Source organism: Arvicola amphibius, chromosome 1, assembly GCF_903992535.2.
Source record: "Arvicola amphibius chromosome 1, mArvAmp1.2, whole genome shotgun sequence".
NCBI lineage: Eukaryota > Metazoa > Chordata > Mammalia > Rodentia > Cricetidae > Arvicola > Arvicola amphibius.
The window spans coordinates 177,287,494-177,307,900 of NC_052047.1; the positions used below are offsets into that span (position 1 = coordinate 177,287,494).

The 20,407-nt window shown below is 42.0% G+C and overlaps 1 protein-coding gene across 2 annotated transcripts in view; it reads left to right on the forward strand.

Moving 5' to 3' along the window:
- Tnks2 (tankyrase 2) overlaps positions 1-10,955 on the forward strand; it is a 60,148-nt gene extending 49,193 nt beyond the window's left edge. For both annotated transcript variants that reach the window (XM_038328300.2, XM_038328292.2), the window contains 4 exons: positions 1,298-1,403; positions 4,271-4,457; positions 7,535-7,691; positions 8,198-10,955. In XM_038328300.2, coding sequence (XP_038184228.1) covers positions 1,298-1,403; positions 4,271-4,457; positions 7,535-7,691; positions 8,198-8,260 — 513 coding nt within the window. In that variant the 3' untranslated portion in view covers positions 8,261-10,955. The remainder of the gene's footprint in view (positions 1-1,297; positions 1,404-4,270; positions 4,458-7,534; positions 7,692-8,197) is intronic.
- The last annotated feature ends 9,452 nt before the right edge of the window (positions 10,956-20,407 follow it).

Genomic DNA, 20,407 nt, shown 5'->3' on the forward strand with positions numbered 1-20,407 from the left:
GATTCATTTATTTTTGAACTGGAAAGATGGCTCAGAGATTAAGAGCACTGGCTGTTCTTCTAGATGTCCTGAGTTCAATTCCCATCAACCACATGGCTGTTCTCAACCATCTATAGTGAGATCTGATGCCCTCTTCTGGCATGGAGGCAGACATGCAAAAAGAACATTGTATACATAATAAATAAATCTTTTTTAAAAAAAAAGTCATTTATTTTAGGTTAGAAGGCGCATGCCTTCTAATGCTAGCACTTAGGAGGTAGAGACAGTCAGATCTCTGAGTTTAAGGCCAGCCTGGTCTACAGAGCAAGTTCCATTACAGCCAGGTTTACACAGAGAAATCCTGTCTTGAAAAAAACGAATAAAAAAACTTATTGAACAGTGTCAGTATGCCTTGAAGTGGATACATCCTTTAGGTTAGTCAGCATTAAAGCTTACTTAGTTGGCTTGATTGTATCTGCTATAGTCAGATCATTCAGGCAAAGGGGAGCACTTATCTAAGGAGGTGTGTGAACTGTGAAACCAGGAGAGGAACTATGTTCAGTTTGAAAAAGCTGTATTTCCTCCTCCTCAAAGGTATTTCAGTACAATATTTAATTGTGTGTGTGCGTGTGCTAAAATGGCTTTATTTTTGTTCTATTTTATACATAAATTAGGTCAGTTTGTGCCATGTATGGTCCTTGATTACATCTGTTACCAGTATTTTGGATTTTTTCTTTCCTTTTTTTATTTTTTATTTGTTTATTTTTTTGAGCCAATACTAAACTGTAGCTCTGGTATGTGCTCTTAGGGACCACAGGTCCTGTAGCACTTAGTGTTGGAATTGTCCATTTGACCATAGAGATAACTCCAGTAGGAACTGGAGGAAAAAGGGATTAATAGGAAGAAGGTGGGGTAACGTGTGGTGGGTAGCTAGTTTAAATCATGTTTATGGTATTTTGAGTCTGATCAAGTCAGAAAAGCAGAGTGCTTTGCTCTTTTTCTTCTCTACAAAGTTTAGCATATCTCAGGTATTTCAGTGATGATTTTTATTTGTAATACTTGCTATTTTGAGTAATTTTAAAATTGAAGTATTTTGTGCAACTTTCAAATATTCTTGGCCTCTTCATGGTCATGTGTAGTCTTTTTGTCCTTTGGAAAAAGCTGTTATCTGCATGTATACTCACGGATACACACTGTATATACACAACCACATACATGTGAAGGTCTGAGGACAGCTTATGGGAATTGATTCTTTTCTAGTTGTGTGGTATTTTTTGGTAAGATAAGAAGAATTATTTAATTTCTCTGGTTTTTAAAGATTCAAAAGGTTTGTAACAAGAAATTGTGGGAAAGGTATACACACCGGAGGAAAGAAGTTTCCGAAGAAAACCACAACCATGCGAATGAAAGGATGTTATTTCATGGTACGTTCTCACCCTGTCCTCCCTGTGATTGTATGTCGTTACTGCTATGGTTGTCATTGTTGCCCTCTTTTCTTTCCTTTTGAGACAGCATTTCTCTGTGTAGCCCTGGCTGTCCTAGAATTTATTCTGTAGACCAGACTGGCCTCAAATTCACAGAGCTCTACCTCCCAAGTACTAAGATTAAAGTCATGTGTCACCACTGCTCAGCAACTTGCATCTTTTTTTTTTCCTTTTTTTTAAAAAAAATATTTATTTACTATGTATACAATATTCTGTCTGTGTGTATGACTTCAGGCCAGAAGAGGGCACCAGACCTCATTACAGATGGTTGTGAGCCACCATGTGGTTGCTGGGAATTGAACTCAGGACCTTTGGAAGAGCAGGCAATGCTCTTAACCTCTGAGCCATCTCTCCAGCCCAACTTACATCTTCTTAATTAAGATATTGTTTCTATAACTTTTACATTTGTGTTTATATTGTGAAAATGTACCTTATAATGAACATTTTTATAAATTAAGATTATCCCGTTTGGAGCCAGCAAGATGGCTCATTAGGTAAAAACCTTGTCACAGAAGCCTAATGACCTGAGTTTAGTCCCCAAAATCTGAAAGAAGGAGAGAAGTTCTGAAGTGTGTGTTGGCAGGCAGGCAGACACACACAATGAAAGAGAGGGAGAGGAGTGTGCTGGCCTGTTGGTGGTGGTGCACGCCTTTGATCCCAGCACAGAGGCAGGCGGATCTATCTCAGTGAGTTCCAGGACTGTTGCACAGTGAAACCCTGTCTTGAAAAACACAAAAAAAAAAAAGAGTGCTGACCATTCCTTTCTTTTTTTTCTTTACAGAGGCTTGAAGTTTCAAGCACTCTGAAAAGTTGCATTTTACTTATAGCTAGTTAGTTAGATAAAGACCTGAAAATCATCTTTGTAGATTGAATACATCCTATTCTATTGTTGTTTTGTTTTGAGAAAAGTTCTCACTACCAGTGCACAGGCTAGCCTAAAATTGACAAAAATCCACCTGCCTTTGGCCCTCATATTTTGTTTAATGTGTCAAAACCACATTTAACTTCCTTCTAATCTTAAAAAAAAAATTGTCTTTGAACCCAGAAAGGTTACTGGAAATGCTTCTGGGACTGGAAGCACCATGATTTGTCATGCTTAAAAAGATGGTTTTATTTCCTGAGTTGGCAGGTGTTGTTCTTTTCAGGTTTATAGCAGAGCTAAATATAGGTTTTCACATTGTTTGTCAAAGCCTTTGGGTATCTCACCCGTGGGCCCTTCAGAAGCTATAAAGATAAAAGTGTTAAGCTTCACAGTCTCCTATTAGAATAGTTATAACGGGACAGGTTCTTATACTCATTCTAACGCTAGAAAAGGTCATAACAATATATGACACTTATTAACTTGGTCTTATTACTTATTAACTTGATGTTATAATGAATGGATTACCTTGTTTTGGATAGCATCTCTCAGTAGCCAAAGCCAGCGTCAAACTGTGTGTAGTAGAGGATGACCATAAACTTCTGATACTTCTGTCTCTATACCCAAGTGCTGGAGTTACAGGCATATTCCACCAAGTCTGCTGTTGAATGATTTTTGTTGTTTCTTGTTTGTGTGTGTATGTGTGTGTTTGAGTGTTTTAAACTAAATAAATGGTGAGTTTGCTTGTTTTATTTTTTGGATTAATTCAAAAATATAGCTCTATTTTCAATATTTCTGTAAAGTAAAATAGTATATTTTCTTTTCTCTTAGTGAATAGACTACTGGTTTTGTTTTTAAAGATTTATTTATTATGTATACAGTATTCTGCCTGCATGTATGCCTGCAGGCCAGAAGGCACCAGATCTCAATCATAGAATGGTTGTGAGCCACCTTGTGATTGCTGGGAATTGCAAGACCTGATTGTATTTGTTTAGCTTTGCTATATGAAGTGAACTGTGACACTCTCAGTCCTAGATTTGTTTATGTTTGACTCTGGAATTTGATAACTTGTACATCAGTTATTTTGAATAATACGTTGGGGTTTTGGTGTTGTTTTTTTCCTGATTGAATCTGTCCTTTAGCATCTTAACTACAACCCTATTAGAATTTCTGTCACTACTAGGAATCCTTCTCTAATAACAAGCCAGGGTCTAAAGAGATGGCTTAGCAGTAATGAGCCCATACTGTTGTGCAGAAGAATGGAGTTAGGTTCCCAGCACTCACTTTGAGTGGCTCAAATCAACTGTACCTCCAGCTTCAGAGACTACAGCCTCTCTGGCCTCTGCAGACACCTGCACTTATGTACACATACCCACACAGACATACACATAATTGAAAATAAAGTATTTTTTAAAAATTTAAAGATGGCACCAGGTGGTAGGGCAGACATTTTTAATCCCAGCACTCAGAAGGCAGAGACAGGTGGATTTCTGTGAGTTTGAGGCCAGCCTGGTCTACAGAGTGAGTCCCAGGACAGGCAGAGCTGTTACACAGAAAAACCCTGTCTCAACAAAAACAAAAAAAAATAAAAAATGGCAAGACAGCTGATAATGTTTTCAGTAGTGGTTCGTGTTCAAGAATTAATATTCAGGGGCCGGGTGTGGTGACAGACACCTTTAGCTCAGCACTAGGAGTTAGAAGCAGGTGAATATCTGAGTTCAAGGCCAGTCTGGTCAGCATAGTGAGTTCCAGGACAGCCAGGGCTGTGTAGAAACACACTGTCTCAAAAACAAACAAGAATTTAATGTTCAGGGCAGGGTGTGTGACTCGGTGCTTGACTGGCATACCCAAAGCCCTGAGTTTAATCCTAGTTTCTTAGAAAAGTTATCTTACCAAAAGCTTTGGTTTTGCTTTCTAAGTTGTTTTTTCCCACCTATTTGTATTTTAGGGTCTCCTTTTGTGAATGCAATTATCCATAAGGGCTTTGATGAAAGGCATGCATACATAGGTGGCATGTTTGGAGCTGGAATTTATTTTGCTGAAAACTCTTCTAAAAGCAATCAGTATGTATATGGAATTGGAGGTGGCACTGGATGTCCAGTTCACAAAGACAGATCTTGTTACATTTGCCACAGGTGAGTTTTTTATTACTTGTTTTGGTAATAGATGAAAACTGATTACATATTTGAGGAACTTGAAGGGCAAGGCATATCTGACAATGTGAAGGATCCAGATAAAACTTTGTGTCCTCACAAGTTATAAAATAATAGCTAATATTTACTGGAGGATCTGAATGGGCCAGCATGATTCTAAGCATGTGTTCAATTTCTCATTTGAATGCTTGGTACTTCATAAAGAATGCTGAGGTGAGGTGGGTGGTGGTGGTGCATACTTTTAATCCCAGCATGGGGGAGGCAGAGGTAAGCGGATCTCTGTGAATCCTAGGCCAACTTGGTCTACAGAGTGAGTTCCAGGACAGGTTCCAAAGCTACACAGAGAAACCCTGTCTCAAAAACAAACAAAAAATATAATTACATTTATTGGGACTAGAGATGGTTCAGCGGTTAAGAGCACTGACTATTCTTCCAGAGGACCTGGGTTCAATTCCCAGCACCTCACAACTGTAACTCCAGTTTCAAAGGACCTGATACCGTCACACAGACATACATGCAAGCAAAGCAGCAATGCACTGATGATGATGATGATGATGATGATGATGATGATGATGAATTATTTGAGCCAGGCGGTGGTGGCTCATGCCTTTAATCCCAGCACTTGGGAGGCAGAGGCAGGCGGAATAGGAAACTTTGGGGGGCTGGAGAGATGGCTCAGTGGTTAAGAGCACTGGGCTCCTCTTCCAGAGGTCCTGAGTTCAGTCCCCAGCAACCACATGGTGGCTCAAAACCATCTGTAATGAGATCTGGCGTCCTCTTCTGGCCAGCAAGCATACAGACAGACAGAACACTGTATACATAATAAATAAATTTAGGGGGGTGGTGCTGAGGTGAGCCAGCAAGGTAGTGCACACCTACTGTCCAGCTGTGTTGACAGATGGGATGGGATGTTAGGAGTTCAAGGCTACCTAGGCAAACAGAGCTAACCCAATCTCACACAGGAAAAAATAGCCAGACATGGTGGAACATGCTTTGCCAGAGGCAGGTGAATGTCTGTGTCAAAAGAGAGGCGGGGGGGGGGGGAAATCCACAAATGCTGAGTAGAAGGTAACATTGAGCACTAAAGAGACTTATTAAAGCCTTTGAATATTGCAGAAATCTTGTTATCGGTCTAGGGATAGGCGTGGGGTTTTGGGTTTAGTGCCCATCAAATACACTCACATAAACACACAATTGGTTGTCTAGTTACTGATCTTATGATAATTCCTGTAGGAGTTTCTTTTTCATTATAGTATCCTAATCCTAAATTTCTAACTTTACATCCATAAAATGCTTTAATTCTCTATAGAATGTAGTTGTTAAATGACTCTGCTTCCCCTCTTTTAGTTAGTTGCCTATTCTCAGTTCTTTAAATCAGTTAGGTAACTTAACCCTAATTTACAAAACCTTTGTAGGCACATAAAGTTTCTTTTGCCATTTGAGAGATCAAATAACATTAGTTACTAAGATTTGTTCCACAGTTAGGGCCCTGATTTTTCAGGCCTGGGCAATACTTTTCAAGCCTTAGGATATGTCAGAATTACCTTGAAAGTTTGTTAAAATGCAGACTGCTGAGTGTAGAGAAGAGGCACAACAGTGGAAAGAACTTGCTCCTACAGAAGACCAAGGCTTTAGTTCTTTTTGCCCATGTGGTTCACAACCACCTGTAATTCCCAATGCCAGGAGATCTGACACCTCTTCTGTCCTCCTTGAGCAGGCATACACATAATATATACATACATATATACAGATGTGGTGTGCGATGTTTTACTTTTTTGGCTTTTTGAGGGACCCACCACCCCGCTCCCAAATAAATCACATACAGAAGTTTATTCCTAGTTATGAATGCCCAGCCTTAGCTTGACTTATTTCTTGCCAGCTTCTCTTAAATTATCCCAACTACCTTTTGCCTCTGGGCTTTTATTTTTCTCTATTTCTCTATACCTTTCTTTACTTCTTTCTCCATGGTAGCTGGGTGACTGGCCCCTGGTTTCTTCCTCCTCCACTCTGATTTCTCCTTCTGTTTATACTCTCTGCCTGCTAGCCCTGCCTGTTCTTGCTCGGCCTCGTTATTGGCCATTCTGCTCTTTATTAGGACCATCAGGTGTTTTAGACAGGCACAGTAACACAGCTTCACAGAGTTAAACATGTACTGCATAAACAAAAGTCACACACCTCAAAATAATATTCCCAACACAAATAATTACCCATACACATAATATAAAAATCTTGAAAAACAACAAAACAAGCATGCAGACCTCTAGGCCCCACCTCTTGCATGGCTGGGATGAGACTATAGCACTGGATTTTCCACCAAGTTCCTAGGTGAAGCATTGGTAGAGCAATACTTCTGTCTAGGCACCATGTTTAATCCCTGGCCTGGGAGGCAGTGACAGGCAGATCTCTGTGAGTTCAAGGCTAGTTTGGTCTACAGAAGAAGTTTCAGGACAGCCAGGGCTACACAGAGAAACCTTGTCTACAAAAACAGAAACAAAAAATAAGAATTAATACTCCTCTCCCCACATACCCATACATAGAAAGTCTCACTTTACTGGTTTCCTGTCTGTCTGCCTCCCTCTTTCTCCCCCACCCCACTCTCTTGCTATCCCCCCCCCCCTCACACACACATTGTGTGTGTGATGAGGGTTGGGGAAGACAACACAAGTCTCACTCTATTCCAGGCTGTCCTCAAACCTCCTGCCTCGGCCTCCTGAGTGCTAGTATTCACTAGGCCCAGCTTTTTATTCTTACTGCCATTATTTCCCCTACGTTTAGGCTTAGGTTTTATATCAGGAAGTACCTTCTGGGTATGAATTACCACCATTTCTGTTTTGGGTCACAAATCTGTACTGTTTAGGGGCTACAGAATTTGAAATTCTGTAAGTTGAATGCTTGAGTTTGACTTGTCTTCTGTGCAGTGTTCTCTGGCTCCCCTAAGCTGTTGTTGGAACACAATACTTACTGGTTGTCTGGAAATAGTTATTGACATAAAACTTCACTGTTCTGGGTTTGTGTGTTCAATCTGTTTTCAGGGTGAATTTTTCCTTTTCATGTTTTAGGCAGCTGCTCTTTTGCCGAGTGACCTTAGGAAAGTCTTTCCTGCAGTTCAGTGCAATGAAAATGGCACATTCTCCTCCCGGCCATCACTCGGTCACTGGGCGGCCCAGTGTAAACGGCCTGGCGCTAGCCGAGTATGTCATCTACAGGGGAGAACAGGTACTTCATTTCTGTTTGTCTTCAGCAGTGTGTGGCTCTTACATGTTGCCTTAACTGGATTTGGGTGTGGGGAGGATAATTTCAGGCTTGGAAATTTACAAATAAAATATTTGGCATAGATTTTCAAAATCAGAAAAAAACCATTGATAAACCTATCTAACCTGTTCAGAGTTTGTCAGTCATTACTGGATCTTTTCCCCTTTTTTCTATAAAATATAGCAATGATGTTTAATTCTTGCTGTCAGTGACAAAACCCTATTGAAGTGCTGGTCTAGAGCAGCATCCTAAGTCAGGGTTGGTGGCAGAATTCCCTCAGATACTGACAGCAGCAAACATGTACTTCATACTCACCCTTGACCTGCCTACTGAGAGGACCTAAAGGAGCAGAGTCGGGGTGGGAATAGTTAAGAGAAATAGCCTCAGGTGGTTCTGGTCTACAGACTCTTCAAGTTTTGGGAGGCTTATGCAAGGACACCTTAACACTTGAACTAATCTTTCTCTTCCAGGCTTATCCTGAATATTTAATTACTTACCAGATTGTAAGGCCTGAAGGTATGGTAGACGGCTGAAACCAATTCCACCAAATGTCCCGAAGCAGCTGATGGCCTCTTAAGGTTCACTCCTTGGCTGGAAAAAAAATACATCCTGGCTACAAGCCTGTGGCAAAAACGATAAAAATGTGAAAGAAGCTTAACATTCTGACTTGATAAAGCTTTAATAATGTACAGTGTTTCTAAGTATTTCCTGTTTCTCAGCACTTTAACAGATGCCATTCCAGGTTCAACTGGGTTTATCTGTACTAAATTATAAACAGTTAACTTGAATCTTTTATACATTGTGTATTGATTCTAACAAAAATGGTAATGCCCTCAACAGAACTCATTTTACTAATCAGTCCTGTGTTCTTTAAAACACAGCATTTACACTGAATACAATTTCATTTGTAAAATGTAAATAAGAGCTTTTGTACTAGCCCGATATTTATTTACATTGCTTTGTACTATAAACTGTTCTAGAGCTGCAGCGGTTTACAGAGTATTTTCATATGTGTTGCTCATCTGTGTTTTCATCTGTCATCGCCTGAGTGATCGCTACATTTGATTCCAGAGGCTGCTCGGTTGCTGGTGGAGACTTAGTGGGAAAACATTGATTTATCAAATTTAATTTGCCTGATGGAAGCATTTCTCTCACAAGAAATACTTTCTCATTTAAGACTACTCTGGGAATTTCATTTGTGATGCCTTTGTATCTACAAGGCACACATTCCAGAGAGCTCTGGTGGGGACTGGTAGGGACTGATGGCTCAGGAAGCCTTTCCGATGGCCTCAGACTCAAATTCTTGCTTCAGAGCTTTCTGATGCTCTGAACATCAGGGCAAGCTCCCGCGAGGTTTCAGGAGCCTAAGCCTTGGCTCTGATCTTGGAATGTAAGTAGAAGTTCAGTTTTAGTTAAGGGGAAGGCAATCCTGAGCAATTTCCCAATCAGTTCTAATGACCTTCAGTCTAAAAGGGAGAAATAGCAAGTGGGAGTGGGTATTTTCTTTTCTCTCTTTCTTTCTTTCTTTCTTTCTTTCTTTCTTTCTTTTTCTTTTTTCTTTTGTTTTTCTTGATCTTTTGGTTGTATTTATAGCCAAGTCTACTTATGAGTAAACACAACCCAGAACCATGAATGTGAGTATATCATCTGTGGGTAGCCTCTGGAATGGGCAAACCCAGTGCTTCCTACTCCTGCCAAGGCATTCTGCCCAGTTGGAAATACGCCGTCACAGGCTTGTGTTCAGCATGGCAGCTGTGGGAGAAATTACTTTCCATGAAAGGCCACTCTAGACTGTTCTAATGTAAGCCCTATAATCATCATCTTGCACAGAGGCCTACCTTCCCGCAGTACACTCAAAAATCAAGGAGAGATTTTACCCACCTAAGTCTTTGTAAATGAGGATGTCCTCTTTCCTCTCTGCAACACTGTATCTTTGTTTCACGTTTACTTGTCTCTTAACTAACTGCTCCTTTATAGAAACTTGTACATATAGTTGCTCCGAAGTCAAATTTATTGTCTATGAGTTAAGAGAAATGTATTTCTGGACTTATTCCTCTTACGTAAATTGTGGTTAAGGATTAAGTGGTTAAAACCTCACCTGGAAGTGCTTTTATACAGCTCTCTATTAATTACAAATGTGATCCTAAAATCATTTCTTGGAACATAAAAAGAATATGCCAAATTTTATAAAATTTTCAGGTTCTGTAAACTTTCGGGTTTTATAGTTAAAAGATAGTGAAATTAATTAATGGGGTTTATATTTACATACTTCTCAAGTTTGGCCTATACTATACTCTGCGTGGATCTGGAATTGTTTCTCATGTAAAATCATGGTCTTGTTATGAGCTGTGTCACCTCCTCTGACCACTGCTTACCTGTGTTGTTTCCACTGCGGTTAATGCGCTAGCATGGCAATGTTTATTGGGAGCTGGGAGTTTGGGGGTGTGGTTTAGTGCTTTGCATGAAATATCTTACTTTATAATGATGGAATTGTTTTTTCTTTTGCCTTGTGATTTTTTGAAGTGAATTTAGTGTGTGTGTGGTGCTCTTCTGCCCATGTGTGTCACTTGTATCACATTCCATGCCCTCACTTAATTCTTAATAAACTGTTTACTTGTTTTCTGGGTAGCATGATAATTACTGGAGTAGTATAAATGTGTTGAATGGTCCTTGAGAAATTCATTGAGATTATAGTAAATCATAATTTCAAGAAAACAGTGTATTTTGAGTCTGATAGTGTCAGGGTGCAGCATAAATGTAACATGTTGACTGCTGTGGCTGTGCTCACTCAGATCTTATGATATACATGAGTTGGATGCGTTTGGACGTCTACACCATCCAGGATGACGTAATTCAGTCTGCTTAGCTGATAAAGAGAAATATATTTTTGTTTCCTATGTCAAAAACATTCTTGATAAGTTTCCGAATCTCAGTCATATTTTTTCTCTAGAAGGAAAAAAAGTGGTGTATTTTATATTTCCGTGTGCTAACGACCTGTATGTAATCAGTCCTCAGTGTTCCATAAGAAGAGAGTGCTGCTGGTGGTACAGGTATCCCCGAGTCTCACTTTGAAGTCTATTTAAGCTGCTTTATCTTCCTGCTTCATTTAAGATGATACTGAAGTGTTTGCTTGCTGTTTCCTGAGCGTGCATGCCCACGTATGATGTGATCCAGTTGTTTGCAGGTTGAGGAAAGAAAACTTGCAAATAAATTTCCCAAAGCTTTTAACAATTAGTCCTCGCCTGTGCCTTTACCTCCTGTCCTGTCCAGTTAGCAGACTCCAGGGACAGAAAGTGTGCCGTGGTCCCTGGAGAATGCTGCCTTTCACCGTCCCCTAAGTCCCCGGACACACCCTGTGTTTCCTGGCCTAAACGTGTCCTCTCCACTTAGGCACTCACTCACAGTTGCTAATCCCGTAACACGGATAGCCGGGAGCCCTAGAATGATGTGCCAGCATACATGGGGGAATCTACACAAGTGCGCTCTGCTAATGGGCTCTGTCTGCACACTCTGCTCCATCCAGTGGAAAGGGGGGAAAAGAAGTGAGGATGCCACTCAGTGGTAGAGCAGTTACCAAGAAATAAGCAAGCCTACCCAGCACTATCAAAAAATGATAATAATGCAGATTTTTAATTTTTCTTTATAAAATTATTGATCTGCAAAAGACTAGAAATTATAATTAAGGTCAGGTGTGGTGGCACATACCTCTATTACCAGCACTTGGGAGGCAGAGACAGGCTGATCTCTGAGTTCTAGGACAGCTAGGATTACACAGAAACCCTTTGTGGGAATTGGGGTAATTTGAAAAGTTTTAGAACCAGGTGGTGGTGCACACCTTTAACCCCAGCACTAGGGAAGCAGAGACAGGTGGACAGCCAGGCTTGAATTAATGAATGAATGCAGCCAGTGTCCAGATGAGCAGATAAAGGCTGATCCCTGGGATCCACGCGATGGAAAAGAAAAACTGACTCTGAGTTGCCTTCCTTCATGTATGCTTGTGCACATTACCCATCCCCACATCTCATGTTCACACAAAATAAAATTATTTTATTTGTTTAGGTTTTTTGAAACAAGCCTTCTTAGTCCAGGATGCTCTCAAACTCAGTTCTGTCTCAGCCTCCTTGGTACTAGGATTACAGACCTATGCCAAGCAGGTGGTGTATAAGCATACATGCAGGCAGTATACCCATACATATAAAAAAAAAGCACTGAGAAACTAAAAGGCAACTCAGAAAAAGTAGAGGTCTGCCACCTGAACCTTTCATTGCCCCCAGAACAGAGGGGAACACAGCCACAAATATACGTGTGCCACTCCAGTTGTAACAGTAGCCATTGACATCCTAACCTTAAGAGGAACCCCAAGGTTATTAACAGGCTTTAAACCCAGTGTGGAGGGATTGGTCTGAATGGTTAGCTTTTTGCAAGAAATCCGTTGATAGTGCTCGTCGTGTACTCTACCAGAGTTATATGGACAAGGCATGGCTGCTGCTGGGAACTGATGTAGTTTGGGAATAAGAAAAGCCAGGAGACAGTTCTGGTCACACAATAGGATGTTATTTTGTTGCACATTACTGCACACAACCAGCTTTGTAAATAGGTGCTGAGGATTTGAACTTAGTTCTCATGTTTGTGCAGCCAGCACCCACTGAGCCATCTCCCCTGCCCATCCTCCCTTCCAGTCTGCACACCATTGCATAGAGGGAGCAAGCTAGTAAAGAGACTGTAATAGAAGTAAGTCAAAGTTTTCTAAGAGGTTGACTGCCAAGAGGTGAAGAATAGAGACTGTGGAGTTCTCAACTCTAAAATGAGTATCTGTGTTACAGCCCCCCCGGTGCTCTGGGGTCATCACAGAAAAGGGGGCCAAGATCTAAAGAGCTACACATCTGCCTGCACCAGAACTGTTTACTGGATGTGACAGGGCTGTTGCACACAAAACTAAAATCGAGCCAACAGAAATCTAGGCGTAGATGGAAGAGGGGCTTATGAAGTCCTTTCACTGTGGCGCTATTTGGCAAATGATGGTTGCTGAAAAAGGAAGTACCTTTTTCCAGGAATACAGATGAAGCTCCAGTAGATGGCTCCACACCCATGCCCATCTGATCAAACACTAAGTGGACTCTGGGTGTTACTACATGCCATTGAGAAGGGGTTGGGGAGTCACTGGAGGAGGGAGGAATAATGGTGGGATTGGAACCAAGCGTGTGTATAAATACTAACTTTTTAAAAATAATACCAGTCAGTTATTCTCAAATCTACCACCAGTTATAGCAATAATACGTATCACCCAACTCCCTATACACTGAGCCAAATAATCCCGTATTAGAGATTCAGTCCATCTTCAGATGAGAGCAGGAGCACTCAGAAATGAAACTCAAAGCCCATGACTGGTAAGTGGAGTCCTTCCTGACACCCCTGTTTTCAGAAACTCGCCCTAAATGTGCTATGTTCCTGGCATCTGGGAAAAAGCCCCAGACATGCACACCATTGAGATGCAAGATAGGTAGCTAGAAGCCGGGCGGTGGTGGCGCGCGCCTTTAATCCCAGCACTCGGGAGGCAGAGGCAGGCGGATCTCTGAGTTCAAGGCCAGCCTGGTCTACAAGAGCTAGTTCCAGGACAGGCTCTAGAAACTACAGGGAAACCCTGTCTCAAAAAACCAAAAAAAAAAAAAAAAAAAAAAAAAAAATAGCTAGCTGTAGTTCTCAGTCTCAGCTCACTCTAGGACTCTAAAGGAACCCCATTTCCTCCTTATCCCAGCCAATTCACCACTTTACCGGAAGAGCTCTTATCTTGAGGCAAAAAACTACTTGAGCTTACCTTCCAAGGAGGCTAACCGAACATTGAACATTGAACCTAGGTCAGCTAGTGCTCTTAGCTGCCCAGCCATCTCTCTAGGCACCCCCTCCTCATCCAACTCCCCACAACACACACAAGCATCTATTTTAAACTGACCCAGGTAAGTCAGGATGAAGCTGTAATGGAAAGGCTTATTATAGCGGCTCCAAGTGACAGTTTCAACCCTACGTATTTGTTCCGCAGTGATCTCTCTGTTGAAGGAGAGAGTTTCTGTTCTGACCACTGAACAAAAGAATGAATCTGGGCAGAAGGGACCTGGCTGCAGGTTAATAGATTTTCATATAAAAGGCTAGCAGGTTCCAGTGGAAGTTTATATAGTCTATTTGTTATTTATAGACAAGGAGTATAAAAGCTAATCCGATGGGAGTTTGTGCTGTCCATTGGGAATACGATGTGTGAAGAATCGTTAATGAGCAAGGATCCATGGCTCAGTGGGCAGGAAGGGCACCGGGGAGACCACCCGTCTGGATAATCAGACATTCACATTGCCCACTGTTTTGCTCCATTGTATCCAAATGTGAGAAGCTGCTCTCCAGTTCTCCCGTACAAAGCTCTTTATTGGACTTTACTGAGGCATGATCCCAGCTGCTGCGCTCCAACTGCCAGCTACTGAAGGGGCTTGGCTTGATGGTGTCGGGCAGCTTTGCCCCCAAGGAGATTTATGATCTGTGAAAGATAGTCAAATTAACACCCTGAGCATTCCTGATAGGATTAGAGGCCCGCATTTGCATGCTTCTCTGACGTACCACACAATCTTTTCTCAGTCTTGCTGAGTGGGGTTTGTGGAGGTAATTAGAAGGAGCTGGCCACACACCCCTCTCCCATCTGGCCCAGCAAAGGGTCACTATGCATTTCCAGAGGTGGTGTTTGGGTTTCAGCACCTCATTGCTGCACCATTTCGGGAAGACTGAAGAGATCCTCTGTTTGGGTCTCACCTTCCATGTTAGAGATAGGATTTCTGTTGTTTCTGTGCTGCAGAAACCAGACTCACCAGCCCTTCAGTGCCTCACACTGTGCCTCCAGCTTTTATATTAGGTCTAGTATTTTGAACTCAGATCCTCAAATGTATGTGGGGGATGCTTTTATCCATTAAACCATCTCCCCAGCCTGTTAATATCTTTTTGCCTTGGGAGGCAGGACCACTAACAGAAGAATCCTATCAAGTAACACTCCTGTGAACAGCAAGTAATGTCTGCCATGGCAGAAGGATGTATGTGCATGTGCGCGTCGTGTGTGTGTGTGTGTGTGTGTGTGTGTGTGTGTGTGTGTGTGTGAAATCTCCAGAATTTCCAAGAACCTCTAGAACTAACGAAAGTGAAGCCAGAGCTCAGTGTGTTTGTTCTGATGTTACAATGCCTTCCAGCTTCTCCAGGGCTGTGTCGACAAGGCGGATCGTCCTTGGCCAGCACAAGCTCCAGTCACTTAGTTGCATATCTGCTGGATTTTTTTAAAGGACGTACTTGCTTTTTATTTTCAGGGTTAGACTGTTTCTGGTATGAAATCTATTTCAATATACTTGAGCTATGTGCCTAATCTGTATTCAGAAATGAATTTAATTTTTCTGATTTAATTGAAGACTATGACCCAGGAATCAGTGGTAGAACACTTGCTTGGCATGCACTGTGTTCTAATTCCAACATCCCCAAAACTTAATTCTCCTTTGACTAACATTAGACTGATGTAGAGTAGATATGTATGGAGATGTATTGTTGAGAAGAAAAATACAAGATGTCTTTCAGATTACTCTTTGTGTTTTGAAAGAAGAGGAAAAAAAGAAGCTCACATGCATCATAAATAGACCCTCCAAATTTGATCCCTAGCAAAACACACATGCCATACACATGTGTGTGCGAGCACACACACATTAATATTTAATATGGGGAAACTAGAAGAATGGGGAATAGGGGTAGGAGAGAAACCTTCTTGTATACCTTTTAGTTTAATATTTTTGAGCTGTATAAATGTAAAACATATTCAAAAATTAACTGCTATTTAAAAACAAACATGAAACTCATTCTTCTTTCTTCTCCAACCATTCTGTAGTATTCAAGTGCATGCCCATGCATGTGTATATAACGCAACATGAAGTGTAACGTGTGGTCTGAGAGTTAATATTTGCAATTAAGACTAGAGTAAAGGGGGCTGGCAGGAGGGCTCAATGGGTAAAAGTGCTTGCTATTTGCTATGGCATATGACACCTAGTAAATACATTAACAAGTAAAATATAATTAAAAAAAGTCGTGCAGTGGTGACACACACTTTTAATCCCAGCACTTGGGAGACAGAGACAGGCAGATCTCTGTGAGTTTGAGACCAGCCTGGTCTACAGAGTGAGTCCAGGACAAGCTCCAAAGCTACAAAGAAACCCTGTTTCCAAAAACCAAAACCAAAACCAACAACAACAAAGATCCGGTTGGGGTCATCTAGTTATACACGTTGCTGTCTCTGGGCAGTGGCACAGGAGGAAGAAAGAAGTTCAGGAAACTCAGAAATTGAATTGGAGCCTCATCTGTGCTGTGATGAAGGACCTGTCCTTTAGGCGCTTGCAAGTCTCCTGTATCAGTGTGTGTGTGTGTGTGTGTGCGTGTGTGTGTGTGTGTGCGTGCGTGTTCATTTGAGTCTGTTCGAATATGTATGCGTGTGTGTGGAAGCCAGAAATGTCCTCCTCTTACCTTATTTTTTTTTTAGACAAAGTCTCTTCAGTGAATCTGGAGCCCACAGATTGGCTAAATTGGCTGGCCAGGAAACCTGAGGAGTCCTCCTGTCTCCACCAGGCAGCACTGAAGTTGCAAACCCTCGCTGCCTTATCCAGTTCTCTGAGTACTTTGCCCTTTTTATGAGTTCTGGTGAGCTGAACTCAAGTCCTACTGCTTGTATAGCAAGCACTTTACCTTCTCCGGCATCTTCCTGTGATCTTTTTCTTTGCCTTAGTTACGCCCCCCCTCTCCTTTTGAGACAAAGTTCATTCCATAGCTCCGACTGACTTGAATCCTAACCACTGAGCCATCTCTCCAGCCCCAACTTGCATGCTTTTGTAAGGAACTTCGCAGGATTTAATTTCCCTTAACACCAGTTCCACACACCAAGACCTTGAGTCTTTGAGTTGTCTGTGCCCAGGGCACCCACCTACAGCACCTGCAGTTCATCCTTTATAACATTGGTTTCCTCGGGGGTTCTAGGAGGGCAGGACCATGTCCCTAGTCACCCTAAAACATCACCAACTCCCTAAGTGCTAATCGAAGTGATCGATTTATCTTGTGTTTGCGTGCACAACATTCTGTTAATGCCTTCATGCTAATTTATTTTCTCTAGTTAAATAAATGGAGTCAGTCTCACTTTCTCTGCTGTGATCGGATGCCAAAGGGTGGTTAGTCTATGGCCAACTCCACAGCACTAAAAAGGAAACAGATAGGGAAGCGTTTACACTATTTTATGAAATGTCTTGGGGGAACATTGCCAGCTCAGGCCTATCAAAAGATCCCAAAGTGGGTTTGTCAGAGAGTAGGCTCAGTGATTCGGCCTTGGTTCTGGATTGTTATTTTCATTTAAGTTGCCATAGCTTAAAAACTGATTTTCTCATATACGTTCATTATTTCCCAAAACATACTTTATAAAATTAAACAACGTCGAATCCTTCCCCCACCCCCCACGCCACTAACATGGACTCCGTGAAAGGACAGGCAACAATCTTTAGTAGCTGTGCCACGCTTTATTTCCAAAACGCAGACAAAGAAACATTCGTGAACACCAGCGAGTTACACTACAGAAGCGGTCAGAATGCAAGACGGGGCGACCCGGCCTAAAGTGCCACGGTAGCTGCCCCGATCCTGGCCCCACGTTTCTAATTGCAGCGACGCCCGCAGACTTCTTAATGTCCGGGCTTTGTAAACCCACAGGGTCGCCTGAACGGCTGCGAAGGTAACGTGACCGCGCGGCGCCGGGGCGGCCAGGGAGGGGCGCGGGCTCGGCCAGTGGGAGGGTAGGACGTGAAGAGGCGAAATCACCCCACCGGCATCAGACCACCCGTCCCTTTGAGCGACGGAATGTGGGCGGGCAGAGGCCCCTCGCCCCGGGTTAACCCAGTGTGCGCCGGGGAGGGCTGGGGGTGGGATGCTCCCCAGACCACCTGGTGCCCGCAGTGGAGCGTTCACCTTCCCTGGCTCGTGCTCAGGACTTTGTTGGTATAGCTGCTTCTAGAACCTCACTTTTTGTTGGCCTTATTTTTATTCCTAGAACCACGAATTCTCACCTCACTTCAAATAATTTAGGAAACCCTTTCAGGAGGCCTTGGAACTAGCTGAGTTTTATTTAACTCACTGGAAAATATGGCCCAACCAGGCACCTAAAACTGCCCTTTGGTGGCCCACGCTTGTGATCTCAACACCTGGAGAGGCGGAGGCAGGAGGATTGTGATGCTAGCGAGATAACTAGGAACCGTTCCCATTCAGAAGCCTTTGAGAGACCAAGTAAAGTCGCTCAGTGAAACAGATTGCCCCCAAGATAACCTACAGATGTATGCTAAAGGCTAGTCAGTCCATGGCCTCCTGGCGGGTTAGTTCTTCAGCGTTAAGAGGACTTTGGTTCAGCGTCAGCGCTCTTCTCTGGAGAAATCACTGAATGACTGAACCTGATTCCTCACCCATGAAATCCATCTCATACCAGGCCTTGTGTCACATGCCTGTAATCCCAACCCGAGGGAGATGGAGGTAGGAAGAATCGGAGTTTAAAACCGGCCTCAGCTATAGAGTGAATTTGATGCCATACTGGGCTGCATGACACGTTTTGTCCCTTGAGAATTTCCTTTCCAAGAATGTGGGGAGAACACAGTCCTCTTTATGTTAAATAGGGGTGGTTTCCAGTCTCTCTAATCCTCTACCACAAGGGTTAACTAACTCCTGCAAAGAGAGTGCAGTACAAAGGTTGGGCATCCCTGAATCCCAGATCCCAGGAGGGTTTGCTAAGCTCCTAAGAGGAGAGGCGCCTCAAGGGAAGACCAGATGGAAAGGCCTCTACCTGAACTTGCTCTGGAGAAAGCCCTGGGTGTCACAGGCACCGTCTCAAAAACAAAAAACAAAAAACCCTGCTGCTGTGTTTATGTTAGACAAGACAGCCTAGGTGCTCATAAAGAAAATACAAGATAAACACACTGTGGTTTTATTCAGCAATTAAAAAATAAAGGAATAGACAGATGGACAGAAGCAGAGGCAGTGTGGAAGTGGAAAAAGCCAGACACGGGGAAAACGCTACGTGTTTCCATTTACATGCCAAAACTAAAAGTTGGTACAATCGATATAAAAAGTACAGCCTGGTCCATATGACGAGCTCCAGGCCAACCAGAGCTACACAGTGAAACTCTGTCTTAAAAAAAAAAAAGTAGAGCATAGTCCAGTAGGAAAGCCTGGGACCAGGGTGTGGGGGATGGGCAGTGGCAGGCCCCTGGAAGTGGATGTAGAGGTGCAGCTGGGTAAAAGGACTAAGTGCCAACACTTCCCAGCACAGCAAGCTAACTATGGTTGGTAACGACATTACATATCTAAACCCAGCTCATGGACAGGGTTTTGAATATTCCCAACACCAAGAAGGAATAAATGCCCAAGAAAGTATATATACCAATAACAATTTCATCATTATACATTATACATGTATGAAAATGTGCCCCATAAACATGTACAATTACTGAGTATCAACTAAAACAATAAAAATACATTTTTAAAAAGATGTATTCATTTCGTTTTCCGTGTGTTTTGCCTGCATGCATGCATGTGACCACTTGTACCTTCTCAGTCATCTTCCTACCCGTGTGTTGTAGATCTTAACAGGGTTTTCCAAGAGCATTAAGACCTGTCTAAGCAAACCTTTATCCAACCTAACCAAAATAACAGAGAGAATATCTTAACAAAATCAGAAATGAAAAGGGGGATATAACAACAGACATGGAGGAAATCCAGAGAATCATCAGGTCATATTTCAAAAACCTGTATGCCACAAAATTGAAAAACTTAAAGGAAATGGACAAATTTTCTGGATAAATATTACTACCAAAATTAAATCAAGACCAGATAAGCAAATTAAACAGACCTATAACTGCTGAAGAAATAGAAACAGTCATCAACAGTCTTCCAACCAAAAAAAGTCCAGGACCAGATGGTTTCAGCACAGAATTGTACAAGATTTTCAAAGAACTAACACCAATATTCCTCAAATTGTTCCACACAATAGAAACAGAAGGAACACTACCAAACTCTTCTTATGAAGCTACAATTACCCTGATACTCAAACCACACAAAGATATTCCTAAGAAAGAGAATTACAGACCAATCTTACTCATGAACATTGATGCAAAAATACTCAATAAAATACTGGCAAACTGAATCCAAGAACACATCAGAAAAGTCATCCACCATGATCAAGTCGGCTTCATCCCAGAGATACAGGGATGGTTCAATCTACGAAAATCTGTCAATGTAATCCACCATATAAACAAACTGTAAAAAAACAACAAAAAAAAAAAACCACACACATGCATGATCATCTCATTAGAGCTGAAAAAGACTTTGACAAAATACAACATCCCTTTATGATAAAGGTCTTGGGGAGAGCAGGGATGCAAGGAACATACCTAAACATAATAAAGGCAATATACAGCAAGCCAACAGCTAACATCAAACTAAATGGAGAGAAACTCACAGTGATCCCACTGAAATCAGGAACAAAACAAAGCTGTCCACTCTCTCTGTATCTATTCAATATAGTTCTTGAAGTCCTAGCTAAAGGAATAAGACAACAAAAGGAGATCAAGGGGACACAAATCAGAAAAGAAGTCAAA